The sequence below is a fragment of the Chiloscyllium plagiosum genome, chromosome 15 (assembly GCF_004010195.1).
Source record: "Chiloscyllium plagiosum isolate BGI_BamShark_2017 chromosome 15, ASM401019v2, whole genome shotgun sequence".
Taxonomy (NCBI): Eukaryota; Metazoa; Chordata; class Chondrichthyes; order Orectolobiformes; family Hemiscylliidae; genus Chiloscyllium; species Chiloscyllium plagiosum.
This window is the reverse complement of record NC_057724.1, coordinates 1,293,812-1,320,026: the sequence shown is the minus strand read 5'-3', so window position 1 is coordinate 1,320,026 and position 26,215 is coordinate 1,293,812. Positions and strand designations below refer to the sequence as shown.

Below are 26,215 nucleotides of genomic sequence, written 5' to 3'. Positions count from 1 at the left end.
TAAACTCCATCTGCCACTCCTCAGCTTATTGGCCTATCTGATCAAGATTCCATTGTAATCCGAGGTAACCTTCTTCGCTGTCTAATACACCTCCAATTTTGGTGTCATCTGCAAACTTACTAACTATACCTCCTATGTTCACGTCCAAATCATTTATATAAATGACGAAAAGTAGTGGACCCAGCACCAATCGTTGTGGCACTCCACTGGTCACAGGCCTCCAGTCTGAAAAACAAGCCTCCACCACCATCCTCTGTCTTCTACCTTCGAGCTAGTTCTGTATCCAAATGGCTAGTTCTCCCTGTGGACGACTACAAAGATCAAAGAAAAAATCAACTATGAGGACAAACTAGCAAGTAATATAAAAGTGACCAATAGCCAAGAATATGAGGAGGAATCACTGGAGAAATAGTATCAGACAAACTAATGGGACGAAAAGCAAATATGTCCCCTGGCCCTGATGGCATGCACCTTAGGATCACAAAAGAAATAACAAGGGTATTATGGATGACAGGTGAAATTGTAGGACGAGCGAAGAGGACAAAGGAAGCATGCATAATATCTAGGCGACTGAAAACAAAGCTTTGGAAGAATTTCAGGAAAGTAGGTCCAATCTGAAATGAGGAATTAAGAGGGGCAAAAGAATTCATGAAATATCTTTAACAAACAGGGTTAAGGAACACCCCAAAGCATTTTATTTGTAGATAAGGAGCAAGAGGGTAACGAGAGGATGTTGACTAGTTGAGCCAATGGGCTGAGAAGTGGCAGATGGAGTTTAATTCAGATAAATGTGAGGTGCTGCATTTTGGGAAAGCAAATCTTAGCAGGACTTACACACTTAAGGTCCTAGGGAGTGTTGCTGAACAGAGAGACCTTGAAAAGTGCAGGTTCATAGCTTCTTGAAAGTGGAGTCGCAGGTAGATAGGATAGTGAAGGAGGCGTTTGGTATGCTTTCCTTCATTGGTCAGAGTATTGAGTACAGGAGTTGGGTGGTCATGTTGCGGCTGTACAGGACATTGGTTAGACCACTGTTGGAATATCGCGTGCAATTCTGGTCTCCCGCCTATCGGAAAGATGTCGTGATACTTGAAAGGGTTCAGAAAAGATTTACAAGGATGTTGCCAGGGTTGGAGGATTTGAGCTATAGTGAGAAGCTTAACAGGTTGGGGCTGTTTTCCCTGGAGTGTCAGAGGCTGAGGGGTGACCTTATAGAAGTTTACAAAATTATGAGGGGCATGGATAGGGTAAATAGGCAAAGTCATTTCACTGGGGTCGGGGAGTCCAGAACTAGAGGGCATAGGTTTAGGGTGAGAGGGGAAAGATATAAAAGAGACCTATGGGGCAACTTTTTCACCTAGAGAGTGGTACATGTATGGATTGAGCTGCCAGAGGAAGTGGTGGAGGCTGGTACAATTGCAACATGTTCCAATCATTACTTGCAGGGGGATATTTTACTCTGAGGTCATTTATTAAACCTGCCTCATTAATGGATCCAAGATCACCTGCTCCCTGGTTGGTTCCATGACATATTGCTCCAGAAATAGTCCCTAATGCACTCTATGAATTAATTATTGTAGCTACCCTTTCCAATTTGATTAACCTAACCAATATGAAGATTAAAGGAATCCATAATTATTGCTTTTTTATATGCTTTTGATTATTCCTCCAGTACAGCTGCTATTTGGGGTTGTGTTCACTACTCCCTAGCAATGCCTTCTTTCACTTTATCCAAATGGACTCATCACCATCTGAGCTTAGATTGTCCTATTTTATGCTACCCACCATCTTTTCCTCCCTTCCTGGCTTTCTGAAAGGTCAAATATCCCTGAATGTTACTTTCTCAGTTTTGATCTTCACATAAAAAAAATCTCCATAATGGCAACGAGATTGTCAAGTTTTGAGATGATTTGGAGCTCAGGTTGAGGTTCTGTATGCAGGATTGCTCATTGAGCTGGAAGGTTCATTTTCAGACATTTCATCATCATACTAGGTCGTCATCATCAGTGAGCCTCCGGCTGAAGCACTTTCATGGCCCACTTTCTATTTATATGTTTAGATTTCCTTGAGCGGGTGATGTCATTTCCTGTGCTGGTGCTATTTCCTGTTCTTTTTCTCAGGGTGGTAAATGGGATCTAAGTCAACGTGTTTATTGATAGAGTTCCAGTTGGAATGCCATGCTTCCCTCTTTCTAGTGGGGAAGAGAAAAATGAAGGCATTAGTGATGGGGGATTTTACTGTAAGGGTGACTGCAGAGTAGTTGTTGCCTCCCTGGTGCCAGGGTCACTGATGTCACTGAGTAGCTGTATGACATTCTGAAGGGGGAAACAAAAATGACAGAGGTTGTGGTAAATGGTCGTCCCATGGATGGGATCCTGCAGGAAGAATGTATGGAGCTAGGAAATAAATTAATAAGTAGGGTCTCAAATGTAACAATCACAGAATCTGTACAAGCTGGATGTGTTGTATCCCTGCCCGATCAAAACAAATATCCTCATGCGGAAATTTGCTAGTATTGTGATAGTGGCTTCAATCGAGATGAAATGTTAAGGAATCAGAACCTGTGCAGGTAGAAATATAGGAGAGACAAAGATGGAAATTAAAGATAGAGAAACAGAATGCAAATAAGAGTTAGCAGCAAATGAGGTTCTACTACAAAAATGAATGTATAAAAATATCAAAAGGACAACTTTTAAGACACATATCCAAGTTTATACAGCATTCGCAGTAATGTCGATGAAATAATGTGCAAATAGTTGTAAACAGGTACAACATTTTTGTGATTACGGAGACATGTTTACAGGGTCACCAATGCTGAATGAGAATATTCAATCTTCAGCAAGGACAGCCAAAACAGAAAAGGAGGTATGATGACATTGTTTGTGAAAGACAATGTCAATGGAATAGCGAGAAAGAATATTGGTGCAGGAAATCGAGGTGTAGAATCAGTCTGGTTGGAGCTAAGAATCATCAAAGGGTGGAAAATAGAGTAGGAATTGGCTGTTGAACTCCAAAGATTAATGGTAAGGTAGGACACAATATTAAACAGGAAATTAGAGATGCATGCACTAAGGTCCTACAGTAATCACAAATGATTTTAATCTACATACAGATTGGATAAACCACATTAGAAATAATAATGTGGCAGATGAATCCTGGATTGTGTATAAGGTATTTTACTTTAGACCAGAACATTCAGGAACAAAATACAGTACAGGCTATCCTAGATTTAGTTTTGTGCAATGAAAAGGGGTCAATTAATAATCTAGTTATGAGAGTTCCTTCAGGAAAAAGTAATGAAAGCATGATTAGAGTAGAAAATGTATTAGTACAATCTGAAACTAGAATCTTGAATCTAACAAAATTAAATAGGTGTGTTGGCTTGGATACATTTGGTAGCTTCATTAAAATGCTAGTCAGTGAATAGGCAATGTTTAATATTTAAGGAAAACTGTTTGCATTTAAAGTTATACATACATTTTGGGCAGTAAATCACAATGGGAAAAGTGGCCACTCATGGTTAACAGAAGAAATTAAGTAAACTATTAAATCCAACGATCATAAGAACAAAAGAAATACACGCAGGAGTCGGTCACTCGGCCCCTCAAGCCTGCCATAACATTCAACAAGATCATAGTTGATTTGCTCCATTTCTCTTTCCCGCTAGCTCATTATAGACCTCAACTCCATATTTCAGGAATCTCTTCTCTTTAAATATTTTCAGTGATCTCTCTAAATTCCAGAAGTCACAACCCTATGGGAGAAGAAATTACTTCACATCTCAGATTTTAAATGAAGGTCTAGCTCCTCAAAAGCTAAATTCTGGATCCTGATATCTGACTTGCATGCAGTGGGCGGCATGGTGGTGTGGGCGGCATGGTGGCACAGTGGTTAGCACTGCTGCCTCACAGCGCCTGAGACCCGGGTTCAATTCCCGCCTCAGGCGACTGACTGTGTGGAGTTTGCGCGTTCTCCCCGTGTCTGCGTGGGTTTCCTCCGGGTGCTCCGGTTTCCTCCAAAGATGTGCAGGGTCAGGTGAATTGGCCATGCTAAATTGCCCGTAGTGTTAGGTAAGGGGTAAATGTAGGGGTATGGGTTTCGCTTCGGCGGGTCGGTGTGGACTTGTTGGGCCGAAGGGCCTGTTTCCACACTGTAATGTAATCTAATGTAATCTAATGTAATCAGTCACACCTCTTGGCCCTGACCATTATCCTAATTTGATGTTAGGTACCAATACGCACAATATAAGATCTGACAGTATTTGGGGTGATGTATTAGCATTGACTGAAAAAAAATCAGTTAATATACAAACTGAGTGCAGGTATTATTAACTGGTCATTTTCAAGTTGGAAAGATGTAACAAGTAAAGGGCCAGGGCATAATCCTAATTCATCATCTATATTATTGACTTGGAGGAGAAAGAGGCAGTGTGTAATGCATCCAATTTGTTGACAATACAAAAATAGATGAGAGGGCATGTTACCATCATAGAATCTCTTCAGTGTGGAAACAGGCCATTTGGCCCAACAAGTCCACACCTATCCGCTGAAGAGTAACCCATCTAGACCCATTCCCCTCCCCTATTGCTTTACATTTACCCCGATTAATGAACCTAATCTACACAATCCTGAACACTATGGGCAACTTAACGTGGCCAATTCACCTAACCTGCATATATTTGGATTGTGGGAAGAAACCGGAGCATCCGGAGGAAACCCACGCAGACACGGGGAGAATGTGCAAACTCCACACAGTCAGCTAAGGCTGGAATCAAACCCAGGTCCCTGGCACTGTTTGGCAGCAGTACTAACCACTGAGCCACCATGCCGTTATGATGAAGACACAAAGATATGGATAGGTTGTGTGAATTGGCAAAAGCTTGACAGATAGATTTAATCTGTAGGAATGGGAGGCCATGCACTGTGGTAGGAAAATTCAAAGGCATACTATTAATTAAATGGCTAACAGACTTTAAAAATGCAATACAGAGGGATATGGGTATTTTTGTAGATTAAACAAAATGTTAGCATCCAGGTGATTCATATAATTAAGAAGGCAAATGGAATTTTGCCATTTGTTGCTTGGGGTTTGGAGTTTAAAAATAGGGAAATTGTGATACAATTGCACAGAGTGCTGGATGCACGAGGAGAACGATTTAAAATTTTGGTTTTCATATTTAAGAAAGGACGTACATATTGGAGGAAGTTCAAAACAGATGCACTAGGCTGATTCCTGAGATTTTTGAAAAGCCCAGTTTTTCAGAATCATATTGCTATGCCTGTAACTGCACATAGCTTCATCTGACCTCCTACAAAAAGGAATTCTACCAGAGTAGCCAACTTAGAGGACCCTGTCGGGACATTGGCCTATTAAAACTTATTCACTGAATTAATGCATTTTTAAAAGACGTTCATAGCTTTCTTTTTCTGTTTCCTGCATGCTTATGTGTATTTGTGTTTTGCAAAAATTTTATTGCTTCAATAAACTATCTTTACAAGAACATTTTCTTATTCAGTATGTGGATGAACCTACTAAAGATGGAGCAAAACCTGACTTGGCAATATGGCAGGACAAGTGACTAAGGTGTCAGTGGGGGAGCACTTTGGGGCTATTCACAGGGAAAGGGTGGTTGGAAAGTGGGAGGGCTTCAAAAATAGTCCAGATGCAGTATTTTTCTATTAGTGTTAAGGGCAAGGCTGGTAGTGTGGGGAATGCTGGATGAGTAGAGAATGTGAGGCTCTGGTTAAGAAAATGAGGCACATGACAGGTATAAACAGCTGGGATTGAGTGAATCCTTCAAGGAGTCTCAGGGCAGTAGGAACATTCTCATGAGGAAAATCAGGAAGGCAAAAAGGGGACATGAGATAGCTTTGACAAATAGGGTTAAGGACAATGCAAAGAGATTCTATAAATACATTAACGGCAAAAGAGTAACTATGGATGAATAGGGCCCCTTAAAGGCTGTTTATGTCTGAAAAACAGGAGATGGATGAAATACTAAATGAGCATTTCACATTAGTATTACTTTAGAGAAGGATATGAAAGCTGGTAAACTTGGAGAAATAAACAGAAATACCTTGAAAAGTGTTCATTTACAGGGGTACAGGTGCTGGACATCTTAAGGTGGATGAATTACTGCGACCTGATCAGGTGTCTTCCAGAACTTTGAGAGTCTAGGGAGGTGATTGCTGGGCCTCTTGGCGAGATATTTGTATCATCAATAGCCATGGTTGAGGTGCTGGAAGACTGGAGGGTGGTTAATGTGGTGCTATTATTAAAGGAAGGTGGTAAGCAAAAGCCAGGGAACAATAGACTGGTGAGCCTGAAGTTGTTGGAGGGGATTCTGAGCGACATGTATTTGGAAAGGCAAGGACTGATTAGGTATAGTTAACATGGCTTTGTGAGTAGGAAATTATGTCTTACTAACTTGAGTTTTTTGAAGAAACGACAAAGATGATTGATGAAGGCAGAGCAGTGGATTGTTGTTTGCATGGCCTTCAGCAAGGCGTTCAACGAGGTTCCACATGGTAGACTGGTCAGCAAGGTTAGATCACATGGAATCCAGGGAGAGCCAATCATTTGGATATACAGGGTGGTGGTAAGAGAGATTTTACTTTGAAAACAGCAATATGGCTCACCTTTATCCACAAGAGAAAATTAGAAATGGTACAAAACAACTTTTTTTCATTTTAGAAGTTGCAGGAAAAATCACAAAGTACCATCTGTTGCAATGTTGAATAAACAAACTTTATTTTGAGTGACATATGTAGTGATATCAGGTGTGATCAGGATTTAAGATATAGTCTGTATACCCAGAAGGTAATGCACATTACAGGTTAAAATGTAATGTCAATCAATGACAGAACTAAATAAGATGAGACAGTTTATGGTGAAGTGGTGCAGCCTGCCTATTGGCCACAAATCACAACATTTGGGGAGGGGGGGGGGGGGGGAATGTTTGATGGGGGCTTGTTTTTGAATCTGTAGCAACTTAGGCTGATGCTCATTGATTTATTATGGAAGATCCATTTTTGAAGAAAGGAGGGTATGAGGTAGAAAACTGGTCATGGCTTTATATTGTTTTAATGCATTAAAATTATCACCCTACTTGTACAATTTGTTTGGGCACAGCAATTCACACTATAGAAGAAAAATAAATCTCCCTATCATTTTTGCAAGACTATGGCAGTATTTCAAAATGAACCAAGGTTGTAGGCAAACAGCCAAAATTCAAGGCAAACAGCCAAAATTCAGAACCACACCTGTAAGGCTCTGTTTTCTGAGAGGGTGGCATCTGAGAGAGTAGTCCGTTTTAAAAAAACACTCTAAAATGCACACACATTCCCATCACAATTCTCTCATACCAGAGTGAAAGAAAAGACCCCCCTCCCTAAATGCTGCTGTTTATTTTTATATATAATGGTGCACTTTTCAGAGTTCAACATTTTATACTTCGTTATTTTACATTTGCATAGTAAAAGAAGCAAAGAGGGAGACACAATAGTTAAAATTACGAGTTGTTGAGTCTCCAGAGATAAACTCCTTCACTGAGACAGTTTAGTGGAATTGATAATTCTTTGAAGGTCCCAATGAATTTTCTTATGATTCTCAGCTGCTGTTGGTCATTATAGGAAGCAGTTGTCTCAATGTTTGTGACTTTTGCATGGAACATATTATTACATCATGACCTGTTGGACGTAAAATAAAACATTTGATTATTTTAACTCCTGATCAGACACAAGAACCAAACATGGAGATACAGTCGGGATTAAAGACACCTTAAACAGGAACTTCTTAAAGTATCTGACATGTTTTGTTTAGAATCATAGAATCCCTATACAGAATGCCTCCACTGTGGTAGCAGGCCCTTCAGCCCAACAACTCCACACCAACCTTTCGAAGAGTATCCCACTCAGACCCATTCCCCTACCCTATTATCCTATATTTACCCCTGACTAATGCACCTAACCTACAAATCCCTGAACACTATGGGCAATTTAGCAAGGCCAATTCACCTAACCTGTACATCTTTGAATTGTGGGAGGAAACCAGAGCACCCCGAGGAAACCCACACAGACACAGGGAGAATGTACATAATCCACAGTCTGGGGACTCGTTGTTGGGATTTGAACTGGTTTAGACAGATTTGAATAGATTTGGGATACGAACATTTCAAATCCGGGTCCCTGGCAATGTAAGGCAGCAATGCTAACCACTGAGCCACTGTGCTGCCCCTTAGATGGAAGGGATCCAGCATATGCAGCTTTTCTGAACAACAATGACAATTACTCCAGGTTAGCAAACTATGAAAAAAATTGTGCAGTATGGTCATTTTAGTGTTGGAGTAGTAAAGCAGAGATTATGAATTCAAATTCCATCAGGGCAAGTAATGAAGTTTGACAAGGTTTAGAAACTCAGGAGATCAAAAACATTCATCTAAATAAGGAGACATTACGACATTGTTCACACGATAAAGAATATTAGTGTTTCAGATTGCCACCCACTCCCTCCATGCTCAATTTCTCTAATATTGTGGTTCACAATCTGGAAAGGTAGGAGGAGGGAGGGAGGGAGGAATAACAAGAGAGAAAATGATAAATAAAAATGGTTCATTCCTGGCCTTGGATGATGCCATGCAATAACTATTTGCTGACATGGGCTGAATTTGCTCCTTCCGACTGTGACAGAACCCTACTTCAATGGCCTCGATGAAATTAGACAAGCAACAAAATCTTTCCTTTTTTTTTGTTCATGGAACATGAATGTTCCTAGCTGGGCTAGTATGTGTTGCTATCCCTAATTGCCCTGGACAAAGTGGTTGGTGGCAAACTGCCTTCTGAAACCACTGCAGTCCTTGGGCTGTTGGGACATCAACATTGCTGTTAGAAAGGCTATCCAGAATTTCACCTCGTAAAAATGAAGGAATATCAGTACAATTCCAAGTCAGGTTGAAGGACAACTTTGTGATGGTGGTGTTTCCAACTCTCTGGACAGTAGAGGTTGCAGGCTTGAGAGCTGCTGATGGAGAAGCCTTGGTGAAGTTTTGCAGTTCATTTTCTGGATAGTCACATTGTTACTACTAAGCATCAGTGTTGGAGCAAGTGAATGCTGGAAGTGCCAGGTTCAGTGCAAACTAATTTGGCTGCTTTGCCATGGATGATGACAAGTTTCTTGAATAATATTAAAGCAGGCCAGTGGGGAGTATTCAATCGCACTTCTGACTTGTGTTTAACAGATGACGGACAGCCAAAGGCAAGATAGGAGGTTAGCTACCAAGGAATTCCTAGTTTCTGGCCTATCCTTGTGGCCACTGTATTTATATGGCTGCTTCAGCTCAGTTTCTGGTAACCAACAGATGTTGAATAGGCAGATTCAGTCATGTAACACCATTGAATATGAAGGGGTGATGGTCTTTGCCTGGCACTCGACAACAAAAGTGTTACTATTTACTTTTCAGTCCAATCCTGGATATTGAGGAGAAAGTGAGGACTGCAGATGCTGGAGATCAGAGCTGAAAATGTGTTTCTGGAAAAGCGCAGCAGGTCAGGCAATATCCAAGGAACAGGAGAATCGACGTTTCGGGCATAAGCCCTTCTTCAGGAAGGGCTTATGCCCGAAACGTCGATTCTCCTGTTCCTTGGATGCTGCCTGACCTGCTGCGCTTTACCAGCAACACAATCCTGGATATTGTCCAGCACTTGCTGCATTTGGACATAGACTGTTTTAGTATCTGAAGAGTTAGAAATGGTACTCAACATTGTGCAATTATCAGTGAGCATTCCCACTTCTGACCTTATGATGGACAGAAGGTCATTAATAAAGCAATTGAAGATGGTTGGGGTTAAGAATCTACCCTGAGGAACTCCTACAGAGATGTTTCAGGACTGAGATGAATGATCTCCAAAAACCTTCCTGTGTGTTATGTGTGACTTCAAATAGCTGTGAGTTTTCCTCTTGATTCCTACTGACTCCAAGTTTGATAGGGCTCCTTGACGTCAATACATAGTCAAGGGTAGTCACTTTCACTTCACCTCTAAAATTCAGTTCTTTTGTCAATGCTTGACTCATGACTGTAGAGGTCAGGAGCCCTGGCCTTTGAAAGAAGTGCTGGTTGATAGAACTGTTACTGACTCTTCCATCAACCTCCTGATGATCAAGTCTACTGGTGGGGTGGTAATTGGCTTGTTTGAAATTGAATTTGTCATGCTGTGATGATATTATGGCTTTAAGAGGTTATTTTGTCATTTTCTTTTGAAGACAGGTTTTAAGACGGGGTACTGAGGTGTCTATTCAAAATTCAAAGTAAATAGCTTAAGGGCTTTTTAAAAATGTTGGAACAATAGATGCAGTCTGAATGGGTGTGATCAAACTCTCACAGAATCAGGATTTTTAGTTTGTTTTAATTTTTCAGTAGCAGTTATTGCTGGGTCTGTTACTGCAGTACTCCCTGCTACACTCTCATGTGCGTGAGACGATCTGTTTTCTGAATTTGTCTTTTCCCAAGGGTGTGTTTATGGGATATTACTCAACTGGAACAGTTAATTAGTTAAGCCAATTCTTATTTTTTTGTTTTGTTGTATTTTACCTATAGTGCGTGAATAAAGTGTGTTTGGCTTAACGCTGAGTAGCTTGATGAATCGAATTACATCTGGAACACAACACCTTATATCTACCTTGAAAATAAGAAAAAGTTAGGGTCTAGTCTACCTTCTTAACATATGTTGAGGGGGTTTGGTCAGGTCTATAACAATGCTTGTCGATAGATGCCAGTGTTGCAGTGGTGTTGGAGCAGCTTTCTAGGGGTACAGCAAGTTCTCAAACACAAGGTTTCAGTAGTATTGTCAGAATGGTGTCAGTGCCCAAAGCCTATGCAGCATTCAGTACCTCCAATCATTTCTTGATATCACGTGGAGTGAACTGAATTGGCTGAAGACTAGCATCTTTGATGCTAGGCACCTCCGGAGAAGCCCAAGATGGGCCATCTACTTGGCTAAAGATTATCTTTTGCACTAATGTGTTGGGGTTTCCCAACTGTTGAGGATGGTAATATTTGTGCAGCTTCCATTTCCATTTGGTTATTTAATTGTCCACCATGATTCACAACGGGATGCAGTAGGTCTGCAAAGTTTAGATCTGATCTGTTGACTTGTGATTGCTCAGTCCTCTCTATTGCATGCATGAACAATTCCATATTGTGGCTGTCAGTTCTAAAGGCTCACTGCACCCAAAACATTAATATTGCTTTCTTTCCACTGATGCTGCCAGATTTGCTGAGTTTTTCCCTAGCAATTTCACCTCTTGTTACCCTGTTAATGTTTGATCTGGTATAATAAGATTTCATAGGATCTGCAGTCAATGTTGAGGCCTCCTAGGCCCAACTGTTGCCCGATCATATACTTCGTCACCACATGAGCAAGTCTGTCTGTCAGGGGGATGGTGATGGTGGTATCTGGATCATTGTAGGGTATGATTCGGTGAGTATGACTATTGTTTGTCTATTCTGCAAGACAGCTCACTCAATTTTGGTATGAGCTCCCAGATGTTGGTAAGGGGGACTTTGCAGGATTAACAGAGCTTGTTTTGCTGTTGTCACTTCCAGTGCCATGTGGTCCATCTGATTTTGTTTCTTTCTTTCAACTTTGTAGCAGTTTGATTCAATCGAGTGGTTGAGTCTTCAGCCAATTCAGTTCACTCCACGTGATATCTAAGCTATTTCACAGGCAGTTACCAGTCAACAATGACATAATCAGTAAGGATGGCAGATTTCTTTCCATAAAGGACTTCAGTAAACCAGGTAGGCTTTTACAATAATTGACAGTCGTTACATGAGTGCCAATAATCTAGCTTTTGATTCCAGATTTTAACTGAATTCAAATTTCACCATTTGCTATGGATTTGAACCCACGTCCTCAGAACATCAGCCTACACCTCTGAAGTTCTAGTCCATTTATATTACCACTGAACCACCACCTTTTACTCATCTTTCCTACTCGCTTTCAACCCCACATAAGAAATCTAACTTCATACATGTAGCACAGGCAATAACTCTTACCTGTTGCCTTGTCGCAAAATTTGCTGAAATTATGTGGGAGGAAAGAAAAATATATGCATTAGTAAAAAGAGTTTCAACTACAAAGTGAGAGAGTGCATCACCATAAAGTTCCCTTCTAAAAACCTAATTTCAAAAAACTGCAATTCACCTGAACATCATCTGATTATGAATCAATGGGGACCAATGGAATAGCCATGCTTGATTTGATTCAAAACATTATCATTGATTTGAAAATTACGGAGCAATCTCTTCTGAAGTTGTCACAACACAAAAGACCATAAAACCGTAAGAAATAGGAACTGGAGTAGGTTACTCGGCTCCTCAAGCCTGCTCTGCCATTCAACAGGATCATGGCTGACCTGGCATTCCTCACATTGACTATCCTGCCCTTTCTACATAACCCTTGATTCCTAGACTGATCAATAATTTCTTAGCCTTAAATGTACAAAAGGATCTTGCCCCCACGGCACTCTGTGGCAAGGAGTTCCAAAGACTCTCAACCCTCAATGAAGAAATTCCTCATCTCTTAAATTGGTGGCCTTTTATTCTGAGACTATGCTCTCTGGCTCTAGATTCATCCTCTCAAAACATCCTCCCAGCATTTATCCTGTCAAGCTCCTTTAAGAATTCCACATGTTTCAATGAGATCACCTCTTATTTTTCTAAACCTTAATGAGTAGAGTTCCAACCTGTTTAACCTTTGTTCATAAGTCAATCCTTCCATACTATGATCTGAAGTTTCCACCTGCTTCTTACTACGATCCAAAGTCCTCACCTGCTTTCAAGAAGACCACCATCATTCTGGTACCAAAAAAAACTCATGCAGCATTCCTCAATGCCTAGTGCCCAGTGGCTCAGACCTCCATAATTATGAAATGCTTCCAGAAGAGAGTCATAGCTCATATAAACTCTAGCCTCCCAGTCTGCCATGATCCCTTGCATTTTGCCCGCCATCACGACAGGTCCACGGCACAGACTATCTCTCAGTCATCTCTGGAATATCTGGATAACAAGGTTACCTATGTCAGGCTCCTACTTATCGACTACAGCTCTACCTTCAACACTCCAATTCCAACTAAACTAACCGCGAAACTCCGAGACCCAAGTCTCTGCTCCACCCTCTGCAACTGGATCCTCAACTTCCTGACCCACAAACCGAAATTGGTGGGAATGGGCAACAACACATCCTCCACAATATTCCTCAACACCACTGCTCCACAAGGCTGTGTTCTCAGCCTCTTACCATACTCCTTACACACTCATGAACGTGTGGCCAAAAGAAAAGAGATAAAGTGCTTGGTGATATGGTGTAAAGATTATAATCTCTCTCTCAATATCAGCAAAACAAGGAGCTGGTTATTGACTTCAGGAACCAAGCTGGAGGGGACACACCTGTCTACTTCAATGATGCTGAGGTGGAGAAAGTCAACAGCGTCAGGTTCCTAGGAGTGAAGATCACCAATAATCTGTCCTGGTTCACCTCAGTTGATGCAACAGTCAAGAAAGCACAACAATGTCTCTGTTTCTTCAGGAGGCTAAGGAAATTTAGCATTTCTGTGAAAACTCTTACAATTGTTACAGATACACCATAGAAAGCACACTATCCAGCTTGGTATGGCAACTGCTGTGCCCAGTTCCATAAGAAACTACAAAGAATTATGAGCACAGCCCAGTCCATCATGCAGGGCAAATTCCATCTATTGACTCCATCTAACACTTCTCGTTGCTTTGGGAAGGCAGCCAACATCATCAAAGACCCCTCCCACCCCAGTTATAATTTCTTTCAACCACTTCAGTCAGGCAAAAGATACAAGCACTTAGACACATGAACCAACAGATTCAAGAACAGTTTCTTCCTTGCTGTTGCAGGACTTCCGAATTAACTTCTCAAATTTTTAATTTAATGTTGATCTGGCACTTTGTGCACCTTCTGTGTGGCTGTAAAATTGTATTCCTTATTCTGTTGTATGACCTGCATGCACTTTGTATGGTACGATCTACCTGTACTGCATGGAAAACAAAACTTTCGTGTCCATGTGATAATAACAAATCAAATCAAATCAAGGATCATTCTCGTGAACTTTCTCTGAACTTCCTCCAATGAAACAAATATATTTTCTTAAATAAGGGACATAACCACCCTCAGTACTCCAGATGTAGTCTCCCCAGACCTTGTACAGTTGCAGTAAGACTTCCCTACTCTTATACTCCAATCCCTTTGAAATAAAGGCCAACATGAGCCTTCCAAATTACATGCTAGCTTTCTGCTTTTCCTGCACAAATACCTCCAAGTCCCTTTGTGCTGCAGTTTCCTATAGTGTCTTTCCAATTAAATAATATTGTTCTTTTGTTCTCTCTCCCTTCCAAATGAACAACTTCACAATTTCCCACATGATATTCCATTTGTCAACATTTTGCCCATTTACTTAACTTATCAATATCTCTCTGTAAACTATTTGTATCTGCCTTTCCATCTATTTTTATATTGTCTGCAAATTTGGCTACAGTATGTTCATTTCCTTCCTCCAAATCATTGATATATATTGTAAACAATTGTTGGGTGAGCACTGATCCCTGTGGAACCCCAGCGGTCATGGGTCTCCAACCTGAAAAATAACTCCTTTTTCCCACTCATTGTTTCCAATCCACGAGCCCATTTCTTATCTGTGCCTTTATACTATCTCCAACATTGTGGCTTTAATCTTAACCTTTTGTGAGGTACCTTGTTGAACACGTTCTGGAAATCCAAATACAACATAGCTACTGGTTCCCATCTATCCACTTTGGTCGAGACTCACTCAAGAAACTCTAATAAATTAGTCAGATGCAATTTCCCTTTCATGCTGACGATGCTTGATTAGATTATGATTTTCCAAATGTTCTGCAATTACTTTCTTAACAACTGAATTGAATACTTTTCCAACAATATATGTTAGACTAATCAGACTATAGTTACCCACTTTTTACTTCCCTTCCTTATGGAATTATCACATTACCAGTTTTTCAATCTTCTGGTGTTTCTTCAGAATCCAACAATCTTTGTAAAAGTACAACAAACACATTCATTATCTCTGTAGTTACTGCTTTTAGGATCCTAAGAAGCAGGGGATTTGTCTGTCTTTAGCCCCATTAGTTTGTCTAAGGCTACTTTTTTAGTGACAGTAATGGTACTTAACTCCACCCATGTATCCTTCAATATTAATGAGATTTTTGAAGTTTCTTCCACTGTATGGACTGATGGAAAATAACTTTTCTACCATTTACTTGTTCCCCGAAACCATCTTCCCAGATTCATTTTCTAAGGGGCCTATGTTCATGTTGACTTCTCTATGCTTTTTTTAAACATTATTCACTAGTTCACCCAATTGCTTATTTTCTCTCATTGTCTTGCTTTGCTGGATTCTGAATTTATCCCAGTCTTCAGGGCCATTGCTGATTTTGGCCTCCACATATGCTTTTTCTTTCAACTTAATAGTCTCCTTAACTTCCTTGGTTGATTTATCTCTCTCTGAGAATCTTTCTTCCTTGCTGGGATGTATTTTTGGTGAGTCATGAATTACCTCCTTAAGTGCCTGCCACTCTTTGTTTATTGTCATTTCTTCTAATCCATCCATGCAGTTCACCTCAGCTAACTCTATCGGAAACATATTTAACTCCTTGCTGAAAATACTCAATGTTTTTCAGCTCACCAGTCTCTGGGCGAAGAAATTTCTCATCTCAGCCCCTAAATGGTCTACCCTGTATCCTTAGACTGTCACCCTCCATTCTGGACTCCCTGATCATCGGTAACATCTTTCCTGCATTTACTCATTATGCTAGAATCTTATCAGTTTCTGAGATTCCCCTTCATTCTTCTAAACTTCAGTGACTATAGTCCTAAATGATACAGTCTGTTTACTTACATCAATTCTGCCATCCCAGGAATCAGTCCGGTAAACCTTCATTGTACTCTCTTCATAGTCAGAACGTCTCTCCTCAGATAAGGAGAAAAAAACTGCAAAGAATACTCCAGGTGTGACCTCAGCAAGGCTTTGTACAACTGCAAGACATCCCTGCTCCTGTACTCGAAACCTCTCATGAAGAAAGCCAACATACCATTTGCCTTCTTCATTGCCTGCCGCACCAGTATGCTTATTTTCAACAAATGCTTTTCAAAGATACCCAGGTCTCACTCCATCTTCCCCTTTTCCAATCTATCATTGCTCAGATAATAATCTGCCATCTTGTTTTTACTGCCAATGTTGATAACCTGTTAATTATTGGTATCTGTAATGCATTTGACCACTTACTCAACTTGTCCAAATCACACTGCAGCATCTCTGAATTCTCCTCACAGCTCACCCTCCCACTCAGCTTTGTGTCATCTGCAAATCTGTAGATATTACACTCATTTAAATCATGAATATATATTGTGAATAGCTAGGGACCAAGCACTAATCCCTGTGGTACCTTACTAGTCACTGCCTACCACTTGGAACAAGATCCATTTATGTCTACTCTTTATTTTCTGTCTGCCAAACAGTTCCCTATTCATTTCAGGACATTACCCTAATCCCATGGGCTTTAACCTTACATTCTAAGTTCTTATGAGGTACCTTATTGAGAACCTTCTGAAGGTTAAAGTAAACCCCTTTTTAAATTCATTGTCACAACAACGGCATTACTCAGAGGGCATGAAAGATTCAGCCACATTGCTGTGAGTCGGGAGTTACATGTATGATAGACTAGGTAAGGATGGCAATTTCTTTCCCTAAATGACATTAGCAATCCAAATGGGTTTTTCCAACAATTGACAACACATTCATGGCCATCATCAGACCTTTAATTCCAGATTTTTTTCCATTTAATTCAAACTCCAGCATTTGTTGTGGGAAGATTTGAACCACGCCCTCCACAACATTACGTGGGTCTTTGGATTAACAGTCCAGCAATAACTAGGCCATTGCTTCCCTCATCAACTCTACTCATTACATCCTTGAAAAATTGTAGTAGTTTTCTCAACTACAATATACTTTTGTAAATCCATACTTGACTCTGTCTAATACAGTCACTGTTTTCCAAATGCTTGGCTATTACATCTTTTACAATGGACTCTAGCAGTTTTGCCATTATCAATGTCAGACTAACCAGTTGATAATTCCCCTGTTTTCTCTCTACTTCCTTTTCCTTTTAAAATAATGGAGTTACATTAACTACCCTCCAATCCATAGGAACTGAACCAGAGTCTACTAAATTTTGAAAGATGACCACCAATGCAACCACTATTTCTCAAGCCACTTCTTTTAACTACTCTGGAATACAGATTATCAGGCTATGGTGTTTGATTGCCCTTTAATCCTATCAATTTCCCAAACACCATTTCCATACTCAGGCTGAGGTTATTCAGTTCTTCCCTCTCACGAGACTGTGTTTCCCAGCACTTTTGGGACGTTATTAATGCCCTACTTTATGAACAAAGAACCAAAGTATGCACTTAATTGGTCTGCGAGCAATTTGTTCCCCATTATAACCTCCCCTGTTTCTGACTGTAGGATTAGGAAAGATTTGTATCAAAGGAATTAAGACTTAACTTTAAGGAACAAGCAAGGAACAAAAGTGCAGTTTGGTAGTCAGCAAGGCAAAATAGTAGATTACAAGTTCAAAGGCATAAAAACAACTTGCTCTTCTTCTAAAAAATAATTCCACTGGGAAAGAAGTCAAAGCTGAATATGAAGTTCAGGATTAGTACAAAAAAGTATGAGTACATTTTTAAAAGCTGACGTGAGGAGAAAGATCAGTTGCAAGTTTTAGGAGAATTGGACTGAAACTGAAGATCGTGGCATTAGCATTGGATGTAGGTAAAGAAAAAAATATATACTTCACGATTACAGTCTTTGATTTGATTTGATTTATTATTGTTACATGGATCTAGGTACAGTGAAAAGGTTTGTTTTGCGTTCAGTACAGGCAGATCATATCATACAAAGTGCATAAGAGTAATAGAACAAAGTGAGGAATACAATGTTATGGTTGCAGGCAATGTTATGATTGCACAAAGAGCTAGGTCAGTATTAAATTTGAAATTTTAGAGGTCAATTCAGAAGTCTAATAACAGCAGAGAAGCTGTTGGAAGAGATTATAGTCAGGCTGGAGGGGTCTTTGATGATGTTGGCTGCCTTTCTGAGGCACCAAGTAGTACAGATGGAGTCAATGGATGGAAGATTGCCGTGCATGATTGACTGGGCTGTGCTCACAACTCTCTGTAGTTTCTTGTGAACTGGGCATAGTAGTTGCCGCACCAAGCTCTGATGCAACTGGATAGAATGCTTTCTAAGGTGCACCTATAACAGTGGTTACAGTCTTTATGCCTAAATGTCTTAGCCTCTGAGGAAATAGAGGCATTGTTGTGCTTTCTTGACCATCACATCGATGTGGATTGACCTGAACAGATTGTTGGTGATCATCAAGTCTAGGAACTTGACGCACTCAACCACTTACACCTCAGCATTATTGATGTAGATTGGGGTGTAGCCTCAACCTTGCTTCCTGAAATGCATGACCAGCTTTTGCATTCTGCCTATATTGAGTGAGAGACTGTTATCTTCACATCATGTCACAAGCACTTTACCTCTTTCCCTTATTCTGTCTCATCACTAAATATGAGGAGGTTAAAAGGCACATTGAAAATAGGAAAAGCCATCTGCAACATCTTTCTTGACTTAAACAGCTCTGATTTCCAATGTTTTATCTTTGAGTAGAACCCAGCACGCTTTTTTCTGCCTTTCCCCCTTTTACTTCCTTTCCTTTGTTTTCTCAGATTTTAAAGTGATTTTTCTGCTAAGAAAACAAACCTCGGAGTAACTGAGAGTCGGAGTGGAGTGGGCTGGAAGCTTGGAGCAGTACCGAGCGGCTGGGAGCTGGAGCAGAGCAGAACAGGCTCGAGGCCGGAAGTGGCTCCGAGCCAGAATGGGCTGGAGGCCTGGAGCAGTGTGAGAACTAGAGTGGATCAGGCTGGAGGCCTAGAGCAGAGTGGGGATAATTGTTGGACTGGGGTCTGGTACAGGCGGTCAGTGGCATGCGAGGCTTGTCAGACCTCGTGGAAGCCCCAGTTAGTGTAATGTTTATTTGTAATTTGTTTATTTGAGCTATAGAGAGAGGCTAAATAGGCTGGGCTGTTTTCCCTGCGCATTGGAGACTGAGGGGCTGGAAGGTTTGAGCTAAATGGAGAGGCTGAATAGGCTGGGGTTGTTTTCCCTGAAGCATCAGAAGCTGAGGGTTAACCTTATAGCGGTTTATAAAATCTTGAGGTGCATAGATATGGTAAATAGACAATTTTCTCTGGGGTGGGGAATTCCAGAACCATAGGTTTAGGGTAAGAGGGGCAAGATTTAAAAGGGACCTAAGGGGCAACATTTTCATGCAGAGGGTGGTGCATGCATGGAATATGCTGCCAAAGGAAATGGGGGAGGTTGGTACAATTACAACATTTAACAAGCATCTGGATGGGTATATGAATAGGAAGGGTTTAGAGGAATAGGAGTCAAATGGGACTAGATTAATTTAGGATATCTCGTCTATATAGTCGGGTTGGACCAAAGAGTCTGTTTCCATGCTGTACGTTCCTTTGACTCTATGACTGTGTTATTTATCCTTTTAACGATATCTTATTTCTAACCTATACTATAGATCACTAAGGTAATGCAACTTCTTTTCCCCTCTTTTTGTGTCTAAGATTTGTACCCAGGTACTTTGTACCTAAGATAGTGTCATGAGAGGTAACATTGTAAACTTTTCACTGTATGTGAGTATGTGTGACAATAAAGGATATTTAATTCTATTCTATTAAAGGCTGTCAAGACAATTGTTGAAATGTCTAAACTGACAAAATAGAGACGGACCTGTCTGCAGATAATTGAGAAAATCAAAGTGGGAACAAAAACAAAAATAGCATTAGTGAAATAGATAATAACCAAATTAAATTTCAACGTTACAAACTAAAAACAAAACAAAGTTCAGTGGAATGGGCAACTGATTCTATAATTCAGATTTTTGTCTATCATATATCTACTAAAAAGAAGAATGTCTGTTTAGATCTACCAAATATGAGGATTGCTTCTACCCAGTCATCTTGCAGCCTGGTTTTCGCACAGTTTCCAACATATACTTGTGGCAGTTCATTAAGGCTTGAGTGCTAATCATGGCAGCTTTAGGATCTGAGTGGTAATCAGGGACTGCTGTTTTTCTCACTACTAAATGTTTCCATGACATATACTACCTGTGCTCGAAGAATTTTTGATTGATAATGTACAGCTGACCTGACATGTTTAATTTAAAGCAAAAACACAAGTTGCTAGAAAAGCTCAGCAAATCTGGCAGCATCTGTGCAGAGAAATCAAAGTTAATGTTTTGAGTCTGGTGACTCTTCCTCAGTTCTGATGAAGGGTCACTGGACTCAAAACATTATTTTGATTTCTCTTCACAGAGCTTTTCCAGCAACTTCTGTTTTTGTTTCTGATTTATAGCATGCACAATTCTTTGGTTTATGCTTAATTTAAAGGCATTACTAACTGTGATCATATTACATGCTTACAATTCATTACCAGGGGAGCAATTTTGCAACCATTAATTTGATACTTCAGCCTTCCAATTACATAATACAAAGTTATGTTTCAAATTTATTTATCTTTAGTTATGTTCAGGTACCTTACACCTAGGAGAAACAACATAGTTAAAAACTTCAATGAAATGTGTTATGGGTCAAAGGCTGATTTAAATTTTGGCTTAAACTTTCTTTCCTTTCTCTGAGAGTCGATGCAGTCAATCTATGTAAAGCAGTTCATAGTTGTGAGGATTTTAGCATTTGCAGTAATTTTGAACCCGTATATGAAAACTGGTAAAAGAGAAACAAATCCACTGTAATAAATACAGCGCAGCCATCATAATACTTACGGTTGCAAACCGGGAACGAACTGTTGATTTGCTCCATAACATCAGTGAGATCTGTACTTGTGTCCTCAGGTGGAATCAATAAATCATCTAAAAGCAGGATAATGACAAATCAAGAAAAATCAGAAGAAAATTACACAAAAATGAATCTGATTGCCCTTAATTTCATGGAGAAAAGCACTCTCATCTGACTGTGCAGTCACTAATATCATTGCAATCTTGAGTAACATTACATAATGACTGTAACATTTTCATAAAAGAAATAAAATGCATAGTATCTTTCACATCCTCAGGATGTTGTAAAGTGCTTTGAAACAAATGAATTAGACAGAGATAGATAGGCTCTTCATTAGTAAGGGATCAAAGGTTATAGGAGAGAAGCCCGGAGCATGGAGTTGAGAAACACATCAGCTGTGATTAAATGGTGGAGCAGACTCAAGAGGCCAAATTCTGTTCCTAATCTTTTGGATACTAATGTGACTAAAGTCTGGTAAGTCCCTTGGACCTGATGGGATGCATTCTGGGATATTACAGGAAATAGTTACAGAGACAGTGATGCACTGGCAGCAGTCTTCAAGGATCTGGAGCTTCTGGCAAAGTCCCAAAGGATTGAAAGCCATCAATGTAATACCCTTATTGGAAAAGGAGGGGGGGGGGGCATGGGGAAAATATCAGTCTATTATAAAGGATATCATAGCAGAGCAATAAAAATATTAATATGATGAAACAGAGTCAGCATGGGTTCATGAAGGGGAAATTATGCCTGATTATTTACTTGAATTCTTTGAGAAGGTAACACAAGATAGATAAAATGGAAACAATGGATGCAATTTATCTGGTATTCAGAAGTGTTTGATAAATTATCACAGTTTAGGCTATTTAATAAGAAAAGAGTGCATGGTGATGGTAATATATTAGCATGAATAGAGGACTGGCTAACTAATAAATACAGAGAAATGGGATAAGGAGGACATTTTCAGTACGGCGACCTGTAATGAGGGGAGTGCTTCAGGGATCAGTGCTGGGCCCACAGTTATTCACAATATATTTTAATAGAGTCATAGCATCATCAGGATGTACAGCACGAAAACAGACTCTTTGGTGCAACTTGTCCATGCCAACCAGATACCTTAACCTAATCTAAGTCCCTTTGCCAGCACTTGGCCCGTATCCCTCTGAACCCTTCCTATTCATATACCCATCCAGATGCCTTTTAAATGTTCTAACTGTACCAGCCTCACCACTTCCTCTGGCAGCTCATTCCATATAGGCACCATGCTTTGTGTGAAAAAGTTGCCCCTTAAGTCCCTTTTATATCTTTCCCCTCTCACCCTAAACCTATGCCCTTGAATTCTGGACTCCCCCGCCCCAGGGAAAAGACATTGTCTGTTTATCCTATCCATGCCTCTCATGATTTTATAAACCTCTATAAAGACACTCCTCAGCCTCTGATGTTCCAGGGAAAACAGCCCCAAACTATTCAGCCTCTCCCTGTAGTTCAAATTCTCCAACCTTGGCAACACCCTTGTAAATCTTTTCTGAACCCTTTCAACTTTCACAACATCTTTCCGATAGTAAGGAGACCAGAATTGCACGCAGCATTTCAAAAGTGGCCTAACCAATGTCCTGTACAGCCGCAACATGACCTCTCAACTCCTGTACTCAATACTCTGACCAATAAAGGAAAGCATACCAAACACCTTCTTCACTATCCTATCTACCTGTTCTACTTTCAAGGAACAATGAACCTGCACTCACTAGGACCTTACCATTAAGTATATAAGTCCTGCTCTAATTTGCTTTTCCAAAATGCAGCACTTCGCATTTATCTAACTTAGACTCTATCTGCCACTCCTCAGACCATTGGCCCACCTGATAAAGATCATGTTGTAACCTGAGGTAACTTTTTTCGCTCTCCACTACACCTCCAATTTTGGTGTCATCTGCAAGCTTACTAATTATACCTCCGATGTTCACATCCAAATCAATTACATAAATGACAAAAGGTAGCAGACCCAGTGCCAATCTTTGTGGCACACCACTGGTCACAGGCCTCCAATCTGAAAAGTAACCCTCCACCACCATCTTCTGTCTTAATGATTTGGAAGAGGAAAATAAACTATCTTAAATATGTGGCCCCTTATTCTGAGCTTATGTTCTCTGATCCAAGATCCACAAGGGGAACAAACCTTTCCGTGCCTACCCAAGTCCTTGAAGAATCTTACTTATTTCAGTAAGGTTGCTGTTCATTCTTCTTTATTCCGACAGTTCTTTATACAGGTCCAATCTGCTCAACGTGTCATCTGCAAACTTCACTCTATATATATATATATATATATATTAGAGTGAAGTTTGCAGATGACACGTTGAGCAGATTGGACCTGTATAAAGAACTGTCGGAATAAAGAAGAATGAACAGCAACCTTACTGAAATAAGTAAGATTCTTCAAGGACTTGGGTAGGCACGGAAAGGTTTGTTCCCCTTGTGGATCTTGGATCAGAGAACATAAGCTCAGAATAAGGGGCCACATATTTAAGATCGAGATGTGGTGGAATTTCTTCTCTCAGAGAAGTGGAGAGGATGACACAGAATCTGCAAAGGGATACAGACAGATTAAGTGATTGGGCAAAAGCTTGGCATATAGAATATAATGTGGGGCTTATGCATTTTGGTAGGAACAATAGGGGAGCTGAATACAATTTACATGAAGAAAGACTACAGAAAGCGAGAAAACAGAGGGATTTGGGAGTTCTCACCCGTGAATTACAGAGAGTCTAACATCCAGGTTCAGCAGATAACAAAGAAACCAACTGGAACATGGCTTTTATTTTCAAAGGACAGGGAATATATAAAGTCAGGAGGTTTTGCTAAAACTGTAAAGGCACTAGTTAGACAATAGCTAGAATCCGGTGAACAATTTTCGGTCCCTTATCTAAGGAAAGGTACATTGGAGGCAGTCCAGAGAAGGTTCACTAGGCTGATACCAGGTATGGAGAGACTGTCTAATCAACAGACGTTGAGCAGATTGGGCCTTTGTTTGTTGGATATAGAAGAATGAACAGTGACCTTACTGAAATAACTAAGATCCTTCAAGGACTTTGGTAGACATGGAAAGATCTTTTCCCCTTTGTGGAATTTGGACCAGTGAGCATAAACTCAGAATAAGGGGTCACATATCGAGATGAGGTGGAATTTCTTCTCTCAGAGGGTGCTGAATCTGTGGAATGTTTTACCAAAGAGGACTGTTGAGGCTGGGTCATTAAGTATACTCAAGGCTGAGATAGATTTTTAATTTTTATGGGAATCTTGTGTTATGGGGAAAAGGCAAGAAAGTGAAGTTTATAAGTATCAGATCAGTTATGATTCTCATTCAATCGCATAGCAAGGCTGAATGGCATACTTCTGCTCCTATGTCTTATGGTCTAACTGGAGAACAGTATCACTTCTGGACCCCAGAGTTTAAGAAGGATCAGAAAGTTTTGGAGTGTTATGGTAAGGTGGTAAAACATTATTCACCTTTAAATTTGGTTATGAATGTGTAGAAGATGACAATAGATCATCAGTAGATTGAATGCTCTATGGAACAGCATGTCCCAGCATTAGTGGGAGATGAAATGGCATTGCTGTAGAAAATAATTGTCTTTTAAGGATGAATTTTAAACTCTCAACATTTACATTTAATGTTACGCAACATATTGTTAGCAAGATTTTTCTGTTGTTTGTGGATTAAGAAGTATTTTTGTGAATCTTTTCATTCATCACTAACCTGTCTGTGAGCTGAAGTCTTCATTATAGGCTTGACTATTTTCAGCAAGCTGAAAAGATGCAGTTGGGGAAACAGGAGTAACTCCATTCAGTTTGGCTTCTGTCAATGGCTATGAAAAATTTGCAACAGTACAAGTCATACAGTAATAATAACATACTGCTTTGAATTTTAATAAGATGCACAGGGATTTATAAATATTCTTGATAAATAGTTATTAAAGAATATAGATAGTTTATTGTCACCATTAGAACATCATTTGTTATAAACTACATATAATCTTAACTTGGAAGGGCTCTTGTGACACTGGTAGGGTCTCTATCTCTAGGCGAGAAGTCCAGGGTTCAAGTTCCAGTTGTTGAACAGGAATATCGTAAGAGGTTGATTGAAATTTTTTTTTATTCTTTACTTATTCTGTACAATTGAAGAAGAATCATTGAAATGTTAACTCTGTTTCTCCCTACACAGATGCTGCCAAGACTGGCTGTGTTTCTCCAGCATTCTACGCCTATTATGAAGTATTCTTCAGTGGTCACTGACTACAGTGGGAATGGAGCCAAATGAAGTATTCCATCATGACTGATTGTGTCTATTAATGTTAAAGAAAATGCCACCCTCTATACTGAAATGAGGCAGAGACTCTAATATCTAAGTGTTTACTTAGCTCAGGAAAGATTGCTTGATTTACTTTTTAGGTGCGATAGGATTAGGAAAATAATAATTTATCAGATAATTTCCAAGTTTCTTTAAACTCCAACTCACAGGTTAAACTAGAAAAGGGATCAGAAAGACAAACATACAAACAAGGAACAAGAGTAGGCCACTTAGCCCTTCAGGCCTGCTCCACCATTCAGTAAGACCTGGCCTGATGGGATTTTAACCTCAACTCTAAATTCCTGCGTTCCCATAGTCTTTCATCCCCTTGGTCATCAAGAATCTGTCCACCTCTACCTTAAAAAATTTAAAGATTCTGTATTCTCTGTCTGAAGTGGCAGAAGAGTTGAATTGCTACTTTAGATCTGTCTTCACTGGGAAAGACACGAGCAATCTCCCAGATGTAATAGTGACTGAAGGACCTGAACTGAAGGGAATTTATATTAGACAGGAAATGGTGTTGGAGAGACAGTTAGGTCTGAAGGCTGATAAGTCCCCCGGAACTGATGGTCTGCATCCCAGGGTACTGAAGGATGTGGCTCTAGAAATCGTGGATGCGTTGGTGATAATTTTCCAATGTTCTATAGATTCAGGATCAGTTCCTGTGGATTGGAGGGTGGCTAATGTTGTCCCACTTTTTAAGAAAGGAGGGAGAAAGAAAACAGAGAATTATAGACCAGTTAGTTTGACCTCAGTGGTGGGAGAAATGCTGGAGTCAATTATAAAGGACGAAATTACGATACATCTGATAGCAGTTACAGGATAGGTCAGAGGCAGCATGGATTTATGAAGGGGAAATCATGCTTGACTAATCTTCTGGAAT

General features: G+C 40.0%; 1 protein-coding gene across 10 annotated transcripts in view; it reads right to left on the bottom strand.

Annotated features, from left to right (window-relative positions):
- Positions 1-6,722: 6,722 nt before the first annotated feature.
- Positions 6,723-26,215, bottom strand: part of LOC122557037 (utrophin-like) — a 688,507-nt gene continuing 669,014 nt past the window's right edge. For 9 of the 10 annotated variants that reach the window (XM_043704256.1, XM_043704261.1, XM_043704257.1 and 6 more), the window contains 3 exons: positions 24,742-24,850; positions 20,978-21,064; positions 6,723-7,685 (listed from right to left, as the gene is read on the bottom strand). In XM_043704256.1, coding sequence (XP_043560191.1) covers positions 7,606-7,685; positions 20,978-21,064; positions 24,742-24,850 — 276 coding nt within the window. In that variant the 3' untranslated portion in view covers positions 6,723-7,605. Of the gene's footprint in view, positions 7,686-12,049; positions 12,073-20,977; positions 21,065-24,741; positions 24,851-26,215 lie in introns of all 10 variants that reach the window. The other variant, XM_043704260.1, reaches the window with a different exon arrangement.